The sequence below is a fragment of the Rhineura floridana genome, chromosome 13 (assembly GCF_030035675.1).
Source record: "Rhineura floridana isolate rRhiFlo1 chromosome 13, rRhiFlo1.hap2, whole genome shotgun sequence".
Lineage (NCBI taxonomy): Eukaryota > Metazoa > Chordata > Lepidosauria > Squamata > Rhineuridae > Rhineura > Rhineura floridana.
In genome coordinates this window covers 8,144,219-8,158,525 of record NC_084492.1, presented here as the reverse complement: position 1 = coordinate 8,158,525, position 14,307 = coordinate 8,144,219, and the positions used below count along the sequence as shown (strand labels likewise).

Sequence of the window (14,307 nt, the reverse complement as noted above, 5' to 3'; positions counted from 1 at the left end):
CCTATTCCCCTGGTGCATTCACTGTAGCTGCCCAATTTCCCTGCTTTTTAAAGTTTTATAGAAGTATATGTTGGCTATAGGTATGTTCTTAAACCACAAGATTTGTTGCCTATTTGTGAATTGTGTCCAAGGCAGTGAGACTCGAAACTGAAGGTATTATATATATCATCAAGCAGTTCCTATCCGCAGTACAAGGTTAGCCCTACCCTTAAGCAGAATAAGGCAGCCACCTCAGGCAGCTGATTTTGAGTGTTGTGGAAGGGCAGCAGGTGGTTACTTACTTAATTTACTATTATAATATTTTTACTCCCAGGGAGAGGTTGTGTGTGGGATTAATTTAGTCACCACTGGCTACAGTAGGGCCCCGCTTATACGGTGGGTTAAGGACCAGGCCCCTGCCGTAAAGCGTAACCCCATTGATTATAATGGGGTGCAAAAATGCCGCAAAATCGCAAAAACAGCTTTAAAATGGGGAATTTCCCGCTGCTGCATTAGCGGAACGCCGGAATGCGAAGCGCCGGTAAGCGGGGCCCTACTTTACTATTCCCCTTCACTTGGAAATGTGTGGAGGGTGGAGGAGAGAGAATTTGCTGCTCTACCTAAGGCAGTTAAATGTTTTGAGCGAACTCTGCCTGTGTGGCTAGACAGTGCTTCCTCGCTGTAGCCCCCTCTGGCCCAAAAAAGAGCAACGGTGATCCAGGAACTGCCATACCATGCCATGTCAGAGGTCTGCCCCCTCTAGTATTCTGGCACCCTTCCTGCATGAGATGCTTTAGAGGAAAGCGCCAGAACCCCTTAACGCTGGATAAAATATCCTGCCTGAGGCTGAAGGTGCAGAGCGTTGAGTGCTAAAATGGGTGCCAGAGAAATCAGAGTCCTTCAATCAAAACAAACTGTTCTGCTGATTGAGTTCAGTGATCCCAACACTGGCAAACTGGAGAACTGAACTGTCACGTTGACAGGGGTTTCTCTTAGCAACTGAGCGGGAAGCTTCTCTTGTCTAGTTTAAAGGGACTTTGCTGAGTGGGAGGTAGCTATCCCTTGATCAATTTATTTTCCAGCCTCTCTAAAGAGTACAAAATCTACATCTAGCTCTAAACTTGACATTGGTCATTGTTGTATCATCTCTCTTTGTGTATACAACTTTATTATAAAACAATCAATTTTGAGAGTGATGAATTTGGAAGAAACAATTTCTGTGGTGGGGGTCATGGTCATATGTCAACATTTTAATGTTGAAGGACACATGTCTTTTCAAGGGATTTTTTCACATTTGAAGGTCACAGTTTCTGTTTTAAAATCATTGTTGTTAATTCACATCCACCGCCCACTTTGCCAGTGGGTGCTCAGAGCACTGTGATAAAATACCTTTATTAAAATCCACTTAAAACCAGCTTTGAAAAAGGGAGAAAATGCATCAAGGGCAAAGGGGGACCAGAAGCGAGTCCTCTAAAAGTGCCTCCAGGTTGCTTCTAAACGAGGTGGATACAGAACAGCAGTGCTATTCCTACTCAGAGTAGACCCATTGAAATTAATGGACACAACTAACTTCATACTTTTAGTGAGTCTACTCTGAGTAGGACGTAGCTGAATATAATCCAGGGACTGAGAGAGAGAGATGTGCAGCTTTGGAAAACCTTGCTACAGCAAAAGCCATTTGCCCAGTGACTTAGTACACTGCAATGAGATCCTAAAAAACTTGGTATTGCACTTGTTGTGGCAGACTGCAAAAGAGGTCAAGTGCTCCATGCTTGCTGAATGAGTTTGTGTTGTATATTCTGATTGGCATTCTTATCTTCTTCCAACAGCCCAGTTACATCAGTGAGTTGCCACCACCAGGCCGCAGTTCTTTGGACAACATTGAGATGGCATACGCCCGACAAGTGAGTAAATCAGAAACCTCGGTCTCTTGGTTTTGTTATCCAAAGCTCCCAGGTAGGCCAAGGACCATGTCAGAAGGGACTGTTTACCAGCAAGAGTCTTTAAAATTGGATATTTTCAGATTGCTAGAATTTACCCTTGCTTGGCTATATCCATGGTCCTGCATTTTCTCCATCAAGCCCCCTAAATCCCATGACCCTTCTCACATTCCTTAAGATATCCATCTGTTGACCTGACATGGCCCACCACAATATGTAATAGTGCATAGTAAAGCCGCCATGAGACTGTACCATCACCAAAGAAAGGAAGCGGTTTCTGCATTTCCTGTCCCAGTCCTCTTCCAGCTCCGTCGCCCACTTTTCTCCCGAGCCCTACCTGGGAGGAAGACTATAAAGACTTGTACAAGCAGCTGGGAGAGGAGAGTAGGAGGTATGGAAGCAGCCTTTTCTCTTGCTGCTTTGAAATTTGTAAAGCAAGAGCTGGGCACAGTACTTCCTCAGGATGTAATCTGTCAAAGACATGGGTGGGCATGGCTCAAGCCAATGGTGGGCCAAGGTCAGGTCAAGTCAAACGTAGGTGGGAACAATCTCTTTTCTCCTTCTTCTTTTAATCTATAGTTCATTAGGATTTTCTCTCTGTCTTTCTGCCACTTTCTTCTCTCCCTCTCCCTCTCCCTCTCCCTCTCCCTCTCCCTCTCCCTCTCCCTCTCCCTCTCCCCCTCCCCCTCCCCCTCCCCCTCCCCCTCCCCCTCCCCCTCCCCCTCTCCCCCTCCCCCTCTCCCTCTCCCCCTCTCCCTCTCCCTCTCCCTCCCTCTCTCCCTCCCTCCCTCTCTCCCTCCGTGCCCAGTAGGCTGCAAGGGAGGACAGGCTGCTTTTGCCAGATATCTGACCTGATCAGTTGCAGAGGGCTTCCCCCCCCTATCTGTTTTGGCTCACCCACCCACCCCATTTCCTTCTCCCTCCTTCTTTTCCTCCTCTCATCCACATGAAATTAGGCTGAGAGCCACAAGGTGCCAACCCCCTTGAACATTGACCTTGAACATTGTCTGGTAGCTGATTGACAGCCAGTGCAGTTCTCTCCGCACAGGTATAATGTGTACTGGGAGTTCTCTTTATTTTAAATCTGGCCATGTCTTGCTGGTGTATCCTGCCCGATCCCTCCCTCTTCATTCCTCGCTGGTGCAAGTAGGGAAAACAGACCAGGAAGCTGCAATTAATTTTGGCTTCCTGTGACATCTGAGTCTGGGATCCTGGTTTGTCGCTCTCTAAAATGCCGGGATTCATCAGCCACCAACAAACGTTGTTACGGAGCAATAAACCAGGCTTGTGTATTTGAACACTATGGGAGGCCAAGCTTAATTGTAGCTTATTGGTTTGTTTCTTGCACTCATGCCAGGGGAGGAGCAAAGTGGACCAGCTCAGGGCACATTCCAGATAAACCATGATAAGCCAGCAACCTTGGCTTCCCATTATGTGCAAATGCACATTCACCCTTGGTTTCACCATGTCGGCATGTAGTTAAAAACCCTTCCGCAGATATGAAAGGGCTGGACTGAAAACTGTCACTTGTCCCTCAGATTTAGGGCTTCACATATCTGCTGCAGTTGGCCCCCTTGCATTGTCATTAGATCAACTTAGGGATTTGCCATGCACAGCAATGAGAAATGCTGTACTGCTTTTGACCCTCAGGTCTGCCTGGAGCTTTGGAATAAATGTGGCAGAGCATTTTATATTGCTGTACATCCCCTGATGTGTCATTTCTGAAAGGCAATGAAATAGGGAAACTGCTGGCAGGAGCACTCCCCTAAGGCCATATGATCTGGAGGCCGGTTTCAGTTTCTGCTGTGGTTAGCAGTGAGGGGAGGGGGTTGAGGGGAAAACATGGGAAGGAGCGGGATTGGCATTTGTGGTAGAAAACTGCTTACTCTCAATATGTTTTTAGATTTATGTTTATAATGAGAAGATTGTGAATGGACATCTGCAACCCAACTTGGTGGATCTTTGTGCTGCTGTTGTAGAACTGGATGATAAGGTACTGCCCATAAAGTTAGCCTAAGGAGATGCTCTGCTTGTGTTCAGCTGAGATGAGCAGCCTGTTGACATGGGCAAAACTGGCTGCTACTTACATATAATAAATAATAAAATTTCATTTATTAGTCGCCTATCTGTCCGAACTAACGGACACTCTAGGTGACGTACAATAGTGTAAAATACAATATACAATCAAAAAATCACAGTCATCAATTAATCTAAAACCATCCTTCAATTAATACAACATAAAACTAATCCATCCCAGAAATCCTGTAGGCCTGCCTGAATAGCCAGGTCTTCCATGCCCGGTGGAAACCTATCAGGGAGGAGGCATGTCGAAGGTCAAAAGGGAGTGAATTCCAGAGGGTGGGGGCCACAATCGAGAATGCCCTCTCTCTGGTCCGCACCAGCCTCACTGTCCTAACTGGTGGGACCGAGAGAAGGCCTTTTGAGGCTGATCTTGTCTGGCGGCATAATTGGTGATGCTGGAGGCGTTTCTTCAGATAAACTGGGCCGAAACCGTATAGGGTTTTAAAGGTCAACACCAACATATGCATGTAGTTGTGCGCGCACACACCTGGAGCGTGTTACAGCCATGGCCGGCAACATTTGAGGAGGAGGCTTGTGGGTGGAGTCGCCACTCTGTGCAGCAAAAGAGCAGCGTTTTCAGGATAACAGTCTCTGGCAACTTTAGAGTCCTGTTTTACCACTAAAGCCAAATTAGAGATGTTGTTTCAGCAATTTACTAACTGACGTTACATGTAAAATGGGGGGACATCGCAGAGACCAGAGCATCATACAGTCCCACTAATCATGTTGTAACTTAGGTGATGATTAGAATCAAGGAGGGAACGAACACTATATAGTTCAGAAAGCCTCATGTTGGATGTTCCCAGTCGTTGGGAAACCCTTTTCAGGGGGAAAATTGCCATTAATGAATGGGATGCCAAGAAAATTAGGATCTGTCTGTCAGTTTTCATTCTGTCAGACTTTTCTCCAAGGAATCCTGAGAACTGTAGTGTTGTGTGCAGATGATTGGGTGAAGGGCCATAGATCAGAGGCAGAGCATCTGCTTTGCATGCAGAAGGTCCCAAGTTCAGTCCCTGGCACCTCCAGGTGGAACTAGGAGTGTACTCTGCCTGAAACCCTAGAGAGCCGCTGCCAGTCAGTGTAGACAATACTGAGCTAGAATGACCAATGGTCTGACTCGGTATACGGCAGCTTCCTATGTTCTCTTGATAGAATTCTCGGCACTCATGTAAAACTACAACCCCCAGAATTCCCTTACGGGGCAAACCATAAAAGTAAAACTGAATTCCACTTGGCTTAACGTTTTTATAACATACTTGTAGCCTTGGCAGCACTGGTCTTCAACTGGTGGGTCAGGACCTATTACCAGGTCACAGCCTGGTCAAAGATGGGTCATAACTAAGGATGGGCAAGAATTCCACTGAATTTAGATTTAGCACTGGATTTTTCAGTGGTCCACATATTCTCTTTGTGGAGCGATCCTGTTTGCTCTGAGCTTCAGTGACTTTCCCCTGACGTTTGATTTTTCCCCTTGAATATTCCCTCGAATGTCATGTTCTTTTATTGATTTTACACACAGCACAGCAGTACAGCTCCCTCTCTCTCTCGCTCTTGCTCTGCCACCCCCTCTCTATTCAAATAATCTAAGCTCCAAGCAGAAGGAAGCAAGCTAAGTCTCCCCTGTATTAAGGACTCAGAGGCCAAGGAGGAGGTGGGGGTGGGGGTGGGGGGCACTGAAAGCTGCTTTCCTCCTTTCCAAAACGAAAACAGCCAGGCTATGCTTGCTAACGTGAAAATTGACCACCTGAGTCACAGCAGAGGAGGGGGAGGCGGCAATATTTGCTTTCAAACTATCAATATTTCCTTTCAAAATATCAATATTTTGAAAGAAAATATTGATACGTGAAAGAAAATATTAATATCAATATTTTTAGGGAGAGAAAAAATCAGACTGGTAAAAGCAGCTGATAGTAGACAAAGAACGAATGTGAATTGATTCTGTTAGGTTGACAAAATGCTTTTGAACCAGCACCAGCCAATGGATCCCATCCCTAGTCACAACATCCCCATTAGCGTCATACATATATGGGGTAAAGAAATTTAGGAATAAATATTTGGGTTAAAGTTGGGTCCCATGTCTGGAAACAGTGAAGACTAGTGTTTTCGTGTAATGAGGGTCGTACTGTCAGTAGCAGCCAGTGTTCATCAGTGCATGTGAACCGGTACCATTAACCCTCTTCATTTTAAATGCTGCACTGAAAAAGATAAGGACACAGCCTCTTCTCACGGTAGCTTCTTCTGTCATCTTGGCCCCTTATGTTTTGCAGAACATTTCTGACTTGTGGGCTATGGTAAAGCAAATGACTGATGTTTTGCTGGTTCCTGCAAGTGATGCGCTGAAAGTCCGGACGAGCATGGAGGTGGAGATGGAGTTTGTAAGGCAGGCCCTCCAATACCTTGAGCAAAGGTATGGCTGCAAAGTAGTTAGAATTCAGGAAGTTTCATACGCTTTTTTGCAGGTATACAAATGCCTACAGGTATAACAGTGCTTCTGAAAGATCTACCATCCATTCCACCCTTTCACTTTGCTCAGGCCTGAATGACATTGTGAATGGTGGAATGACCTGGTGTCACTTTTGCAAGTCACTTGGGCATCTGAAGAATGCAAGAAGGATGCATTCAGGCAGGCTTTTGGGGTGGGCTAGATTTTATCTTCATTATTTTTAGATTTTCAATGTCTAGGTATTATATGCCTATAGTGTAGGTCGCCCAGAGTGGTTGGACAGCCAGCTAGATGGGCGACTAATAAATAAATACATGTAACTTTTTCCCCCTGCATACGTTGTGCTTTCAGACACTTGAGCGTCCTGCATGCATACTGCCAGCTCAGTAATTAAGTGCCAGAGAAAGCAGACTTCCAAGTATTGGACTATTGTTGTAATATCTGATACTGGGAGGGCAGTGGTAGAATCCTCTACCTTGCTAGGAGGCTGATTGGAACCATCATCCCTGTACTGTAATGGATGGAAGGAATGAACCTTTAACTTCCTTCCTTCTCCAACAGCCAGACTGAGTAAACTAGCTGTGTCCAATACTCCCACATAGATGACTCCACACCCCTTTACTACTCTCTAACCCCTGGCAGGAGTGACTTCTGGGGATCCCAAAGAAATACCTTCAAGGGGAAGCAGGGATTGCATCCAATTTCCCTGACTCTTCCTCATGACCAGTGTAATTGACTTTTCTATAACAAACCCCATTCTGACCTCTGTATAGCATGAACCATGCTATCGAATTTATTTAGAATAGAATCAGAGGGCGGGGGGAGGCAAGAGCCAAAAGGAAAAGCAGAACAGTATATTAAAACAAAGGAAACTGTTCATTCCAAGTCTAGCTAGCCTGTTTCTGCTACTTAGACACAGGCTTCTGTGTACCTCAGTCATAGAATAATTGCATTGATGGTCCAGTGTGATGATGATCGCAGGACTGTTTTAACAGCAGCTTGCTTTTAAAAGTCTTTAACCCAGGTGGGGTCTTGTTTCACCACCAGAATTAACCAGCTGATCCCAGTGCAATCTCTTAACCAAAAGGTTGCCCAGGAACCAAAAAACACTCAAGGTGCCATAAATTGGAAGTAAGCCACCTGGGTGAAAATGGCAACATCACCCAAAATCTCAAACGTGACCCCTTCATCTGCAGATAATGGAGAGCTAGGGAGACTAAGCTGGGGACAGAAGCACTGCACCACCATCTCCTCTCAAGTGCTATCCCCATAGTTTGTATACTCACCATGAGGCTGAGTAGAATACATTACCTGGCAGAGCTCATTGAGGTGGAAACAGATGGAAAAAACAAAAGCAGTTGTTTCTTTTTTTAAAAAATGTTGGGTTTCTTTTTTTATATAATAAATTGTAGGAAGAGGTCCCTCAGTAGAATGTGCAGAATGACCAAGTCACAGACTAACAGACAACTAGAATAACGAGTTAATAGTAAAGTACATGTACAGTTAAAGAAGAAATTTTGACAAAAACTCCAGAATGTTTTTTTTTTTTGCTTTTATTCCTTTCTCCCCTGGATCTTCCTGGGCTGGACATAAGGTCACATGTTCCTTATCTCAAGTCAGCTTCCAGCTATCCTTATGGAATTAGGGAAGAGTACAGAGAGAGAGGTTCTTTGGTGACATAGAGCTACACTCCAAAATCGTTCCCCTTTTAGTATTTTTGGATGGAGGGTTCACAAACATAGGGGCAAACTGATCACCCTATTTGGGGTGCAGGAAAGGCCTCTCATCCTTTCATTCTCCACTGGTTTGTTACACTTGCCTATTCCCTTTTTCTTCCTTCCCCTTCCCCCTGCCCCAGTATAAATTTAGAGTGTGAAATCCTCAAATCTCGTCCAACTAAAAGATGCTTTATGTGCAAATATTTACTGTCTTGCTTTTTGTGAAATACGGTTTATGGAAGCATCCTCCTTTAAAGAGACATTTTTAGGTGAATGCTATCAGTGATAAAGTAACCATTGATAACAGTAGTGGTGGCACTTTTTAGGGCTGAAGGATGGTATATAATATACATGTTTTTTGTTATTTATGTTACTTTAAAATTCAGACCAAGAAAAAATAGTCAAATTAAAAACTTAGGCTAGCCTTTGCCAGCTTGGTGCCCACTAGATGTTTTGGACTACAGCTCCCAGCCAGCACAGCCATGCTAGCTGTGGCTGAAGGGAGTTGTGGTCCAAAACATCTGGGGGCACCAGGTTGGTGAAGGCTGACCTAGGAAAATAAAAAGGTCTCCACCTGATGCCTAGAATCTGTTAGCATAGGCACCTGGCCGTCCTTTCTTGGAAGAGTTCCACAATCGGGGTGCCACAACCAAAAAGCCCCTCTGTGTTCTTAGCCCACCTCTCCTCAGATGGCAAAGGAATGAGGCACTTGGTTTCCTTCAGCAACCCATAAATCAACTCTGAGAGCAAATTCAAGCATATTCCTAATTAAAAAAAAAATGAATGAATGAGGAACCTGTGGCCCTCCAGATGTGATTGGTCTCCAACTCACATCAGCCCCAACTAGGACAGCCAGTGGTTAACATTCTTGTGGAACAGTAACAGTATCTTCTTAACAGTATCTTGTGGAACGCCTCTCCCGCTATGAACCGACCCGGTCACTTCGCTCAGCGTCTAAGGCCCTCCTCCGGGTACCAACCCATCGGGAAGCCCGGAGGACAGTTACTCGATCTAGGGCCTTTTCTGTAGTGGCCCCCGAATTGTGGAATAGCCTCCCCGAAGAAATACGCCTGGCGCCGACGCTTTTATCTTTTCGGCGCCAGGTTAAGACCTGGCTATGCTCCCAGGCATTTTAAAGCGTTTAATGTTACAATTTTAAATCTCTTTGTTTCAGTTTATTTATTGTGATATTTTGTATTTCTGTACTTTTAATCTTTTGTACACCGCCCAGAGAGCTATTCGCTATGGGCGGTTTAAAAATGAAATAAAATAAATAAATAAATAAATAAACATTGATGGCATTTTGTTGTCCAAACACATCAGCTTCTCCATTCTTGATTTAATACATCCAAGGCTGGAGAGCTTACAAATATATAAGCATAATTCAATCAAATAGTACTTTGTATCCTGATCATGGAGGCTGCAGCAACAGTGTCAGTGGACTTGACAGTCTTGGAGCCGCAGCTGCGGTTGCTGCAGCAACGAGATCGCTCAACAGTCTAGTTGAAGGCCAGGAAAGGCAGTGCTGCAGTGCCCACTCAGCAGGGAGGCGTTTTGTGGCTGAGCGAGACCTGGGTGTCTCGGGGAAGAGAGGGAATGAGAACTGAGAGGCCTACAAACAACCATTCTAAAGCAGGGGTGGGGAACCTGTCGCCCTTCAGGTGTTGCTGGACAACCACCCCCATCACCTCTGGCCATTGGCCATGCCTTCAGGGGGCTCATGGGAGTTCATGATTTATTTAAGATATTTATATACCACTTAATCATTTGCACTTGTAAGTCATGTACCTAAAAGTGAACCATACAGAGAATAAAACGATAAGGAGTCGTCATGAACAATGAGTCCAACAATGTCTGGAAGGCCACAGATTCCCCACTTGTGATTTAAAGGCTGATAGGCAGGGGCTAAGGGGGTTGTCCTTTAGCCCAAGCAGAACAAGCCAGGGTGGGCCGGTGTAGCGGGGAGGGAAATTCGGGTGGTAGACAAAGTTACTTCCTTCTCTGAGGGCCAGAGTTGCATGTTAAGCATATGATTTGCCCTGAAGTGCAGGATTTTTCTTTCACATATAGTAGGCACGTAGCCCCTGATCTAGATCAGGACCACATCAGGGCCAAAAGGCTTAAAGTCCTCCTCCACCACCACCACCACTCCTCCACACCCCAGGTTTCTGATCTGGATCAAGCATCCCACATTGCTTACATATGAAAGAAAATTCTTGCACTGAAGGGCAAGCCATGGGATTAACATAACGTGTAATTTGACCCTAATGGAAGCTCATTAGCAAGCTGAGGCAGGTTAGCTCTCCTTCATGGAACACCCCCCCCCCCCGGGGTAAGGGGCTCAACAACATCCCAACATGGAGGTTGAACAGTGGAAAGTGATCCCCAGCTAGTGTGATAAAAGTTGTGAGTTAATCACTGCTCTTACACCGCTCTGCTGGGCCTCCTGCTCCCCAGCAAGCCTGCCTGCTCTTTGAGGTGCCCCGGAGAAGCTCTTCTTTGGGTTTTCTGAGCTGCTGGGGCCAGGCAGATGATGGTGGAGGACTGTGCCTTCTCAGTAGTGGTGCCGCAGCTTGGGAATAGCCGCCTCAGGTCTTTGCATCTGGTGCCCACCTCTAGGAGTTTTAGGCGCAAGGTGAAAATGTTTTTCATTTGCCGCTGATATTTTTTTAATACCAGGAAGTTATGTCGTGTTTATCTCTGTTGCATGGTTTAGTGTTTTGTTAGCTTACTGTTGCTTATTCTGCTGCTTTTGAAGAATGCTGCACTTTTAAGAACTTGTATAATTTGTTATATTTTTGCAGTTGTGTTTAATTACATTACTTTTTTTAAAATGGTGAGCCTCTTGGAAAACATCTTTCTTAAAATGCGGGATAAAAACATGTAAATAAATATTAACTTAAATATATGTTAAATAAACATTGGGACATGTGAGACTCCTTATGAATTAGCAATGGGTGGTTCCTTGCAGTTACAAGAACTACACATTAGTGACGGTCTTTGGAAACTTGCACCAGGCCCAGCTGGGCGGAGTACCTGGAACCTACCAATTAGTCCGCAGTTTCCTGAACATCCGACTCCCAGTGTCTGTCCCAGGACTCCAGGTAGGTGCATCCATAGCCGAGGTGTTCTAGCATTACCGTATTAACCCAATCAGATCATTCTGGCTCACTTAACCTGTGCAGAAATTATGGGGTGGGGGGGTTGTCATGTGGGTCAGAAGCAGGGAACAAGAAAGGTATGTGTTTGAATACACTTTGCAGTTGCTTAGGGGAGAGGAGGGAGAGGCAGTTTTCCAGTCCAGGTGCAGGCTTGGTTATGGGACTGAATTGACCTCGATTGCCCTGATGGATGACCTCTATTGGGAGAAGGACAGGGGGAGCGCGACCCTTTTATTCTTACTTGATCTCTTGGTGGCTTTTGATACCATTAACCGTGGTATCCTTCTGGGCCGACTTGGTGAAATGGGTATTGGAGGCACTGTTTTACAGTGGTTCCGATCCTGTCTCCAGGGTTGTTTTCAGAGAATATCACTGGGTGATTGTCTTTTGGCCCCCTGGCAGTGGTGCTGTGGGGTGCCACAGGGTACCATTGTATCCCCCATGCTATTTAATATCTATATGAACCCCTCAAGAGCGGTCATCAGGAGATTTGGGGCAAGGTGTCAGCAGTACGCTGATGATACCCAGCTTTTATTTCTCTGTAACATCCGAATGGGAAAGGTGTGCAAGCCCTGGACTGCTGCCTGGACTCGGTGATGGGCTGGATGAGGGCCAACAAACTAAGTCTGAATCCTAGCAAGATGGAGACGCTGTGGTTTGGTGGTTCCCGAGTTCAGATAATTGGTCAGTTGCCTGCTTTGGATGAGGTCGTACTCCCTCTGAAAGAGCAGGTCCGTAGTCTGGGGGTGCTCATGGATCCATCTTTGTCACTAGAGGCCCAGGTGGCCTCCGTGGCTAGGAGTGCCTTTTACCACCTTCGGTTGGTAAGACAGCTGCGGCTGTTTCTGGACAGGGATACCCTGACCACTGTTGTTCATGCACTGATAACCTCCAGGCTGGATTACTGTAATGCGCTCTATATGGGGCTGCCCTTGAGGTTGGTCCAGAAGCTGCAGCTGATGCAAAATGCGACAGCAAGACTGCTCACTGAAGCAGAGTATTGCCAACATGTCACCCCACTGCTGAATGAATTGCACTTGCTGCCTATCAGCTACAAGGCTAAGTTCAAGGTTCTGGTTTCGGTGTACAAAGCCCTATACAGCTTGGGACCAGGATACCTGAAAGATCATCTTACTTCTTATATACCCAGTTGATTGCAGGTGAGGGCCTCCTGCAGATACCATCTTATCAAGAGGTCAGTTCTGCACAATATAGGAAGCGGAGCTTTAGTGTAGTGGCACCTACCCTTTGGAATTCCCTCCCCTTAAATATTAGAGAGGCACCAGCTCTGTTATATATTTGGCGCCTACTGAAGACCTTCCTTTTTCAAGAAGCCTTTTATCCCAGTCTGTGTCTGTGTTGGAATTGCTTTTTAATATGTTGTTAAAGCTTTTTTAAAAAAATATATTTTTAAAGATGTTCTGTATTAATATGTTTTTAAGGATGTTTTGATTTAATATATTTTAAATTCTGCTTTTATGATGTTTTAGAGTGTTTTTAGTGCTTTTGTTTGCCACCCTGGGCTACTACTGGGAGGAAGGGCAGGATATTATAATAATAATAATAATAATAATAATAATAATAATAATAATAAATCTATTCCTCCTGTTACTCTCCTAGTCACCTTCCACAGTATCTCCCAGTCCTCCAGAGCAAATAGTGAGTGTTTAGAGTCAGGGCAGCCAATACGGTGCCCTCCAGATGTTTTGGGCTTACAACTTCCATCGTCCCTGACCATTAACACTACTGGCTGGGGCTGATGGGGGTTGTAGTTCAAAACATCTGGAGGGCATCAAGGTGGTTATCCCTGGTGTGGTGGGATCAGGGGGGCCTGCAGTGAGGAAGGGGAATCGGCTTAAATGTCCTCCCTCGCTCCCATTTCTGGAAGCCTCAGATCAAAGATTCTTCTGTGAATGTACAAAGATATTCCTTGTACGTAGAAAACTGGCATGCCAGGAAGAAAACCATGCTACTCCATGACACCCCATTCTCTATGTGCAAGGAATTGTTTTGTGGGAAGAGCATTCAGTCATTTGGCCATCCACCTGAAGCAGTACACTCCAAACGTAGGGTTTCTTGCCCTTGAGGATTTGGCTTTAGTCACAGCTTCAGGAAAACTCTTTCATCTCTTTTTAGTATTTGTCTTTTTTTTTTTAGGATGGGGAAGTGGAGGGTCATCCTGTTTGGGCGATCATTTACTACTGTATGCGATGTGGCGACTTAATGGCAGCCTTGCAAGTGGTGAATCGAACTCAGCACCAACTGGGAGAATTTAAAACTTGGTTCCAGGAATATATGCACAGCAAAGACAGAAGGTACTGGGGTGTTTTCAAAAAGGATGAGGGATATGTAGGGATGGGGGGAGATAGCTTTGTAAAGCATCATAGAGTTGGAAGGGACATGAGAGATCATCAGTACAACTTCCCATAGTTTTGCTTTGAACAGTAAACACTAATGGATTGATAAGTGTCTTCTCAGATGGATGCCTGTTTTAAGTTGCAGATGAAAGGTTCAGTGCCAGAGAGGGGCTATTAGAAAATAGATTGAAATTCCCATTGTAAGTGTGCTTTATTCATTTTTTGTTATCATCTGTTCAAAGGTCTTTGAGATTTTTCACAATAAGAGAATCCCCTTTCCCCATTCCACAGTTGGTGATGCAGGACGAACACAACATGCCTTCCATTCCCCTTGATTCCCTCCCCTGCCCTTCCTTTCGAGTCGTTGACATAGTGTTCTTGCTGTCTCACATGTTCAGCAACTTAGTGTTCATTTGTGCATATACTGATAATCTGATCTGGTAATATTTTTAAAACATCAGGAAAAGTTGTCAGAAGAAGGAAAAGAAAGGGGGGATTACATGATGCATAGAAAGCGGCCTTATACTGAGCCAGATTGTTGGTTCATATAACTCAGCATTGTCTACACTGACTGGCAGCATCTCTCCAGGATTTCTGGCAGGGGATATTCCCTAGTCTTACCTGGAG

The 14,307-nt window shown here is 45.2% G+C and overlaps 1 protein-coding gene across 2 annotated transcripts in view; it reads left to right on the top strand.

Moving 5' to 3' along the window:
* The window catches only part of NUP93 (nucleoporin 93), a 128,856-nt gene that overhangs the window by 94,225 nt on the left and 20,324 nt on the right, over window positions 1–14,307 (top strand). For both annotated transcript variants that reach the window (XM_061594361.1, XM_061594362.1), the window contains 5 exons: window positions 1,809–1,883; window positions 3,823–3,912; window positions 6,269–6,408; window positions 11,134–11,266; window positions 13,481–13,638. In XM_061594361.1, coding sequence (XP_061450345.1) covers window positions 1,809–1,883; window positions 3,823–3,912; window positions 6,269–6,408; window positions 11,134–11,266; window positions 13,481–13,638 — 596 coding nt within the window. The remainder of the gene's footprint in view (window positions 1–1,808; window positions 1,884–3,822; window positions 3,913–6,268; window positions 6,409–11,133; window positions 11,267–13,480; window positions 13,639–14,307) is intronic.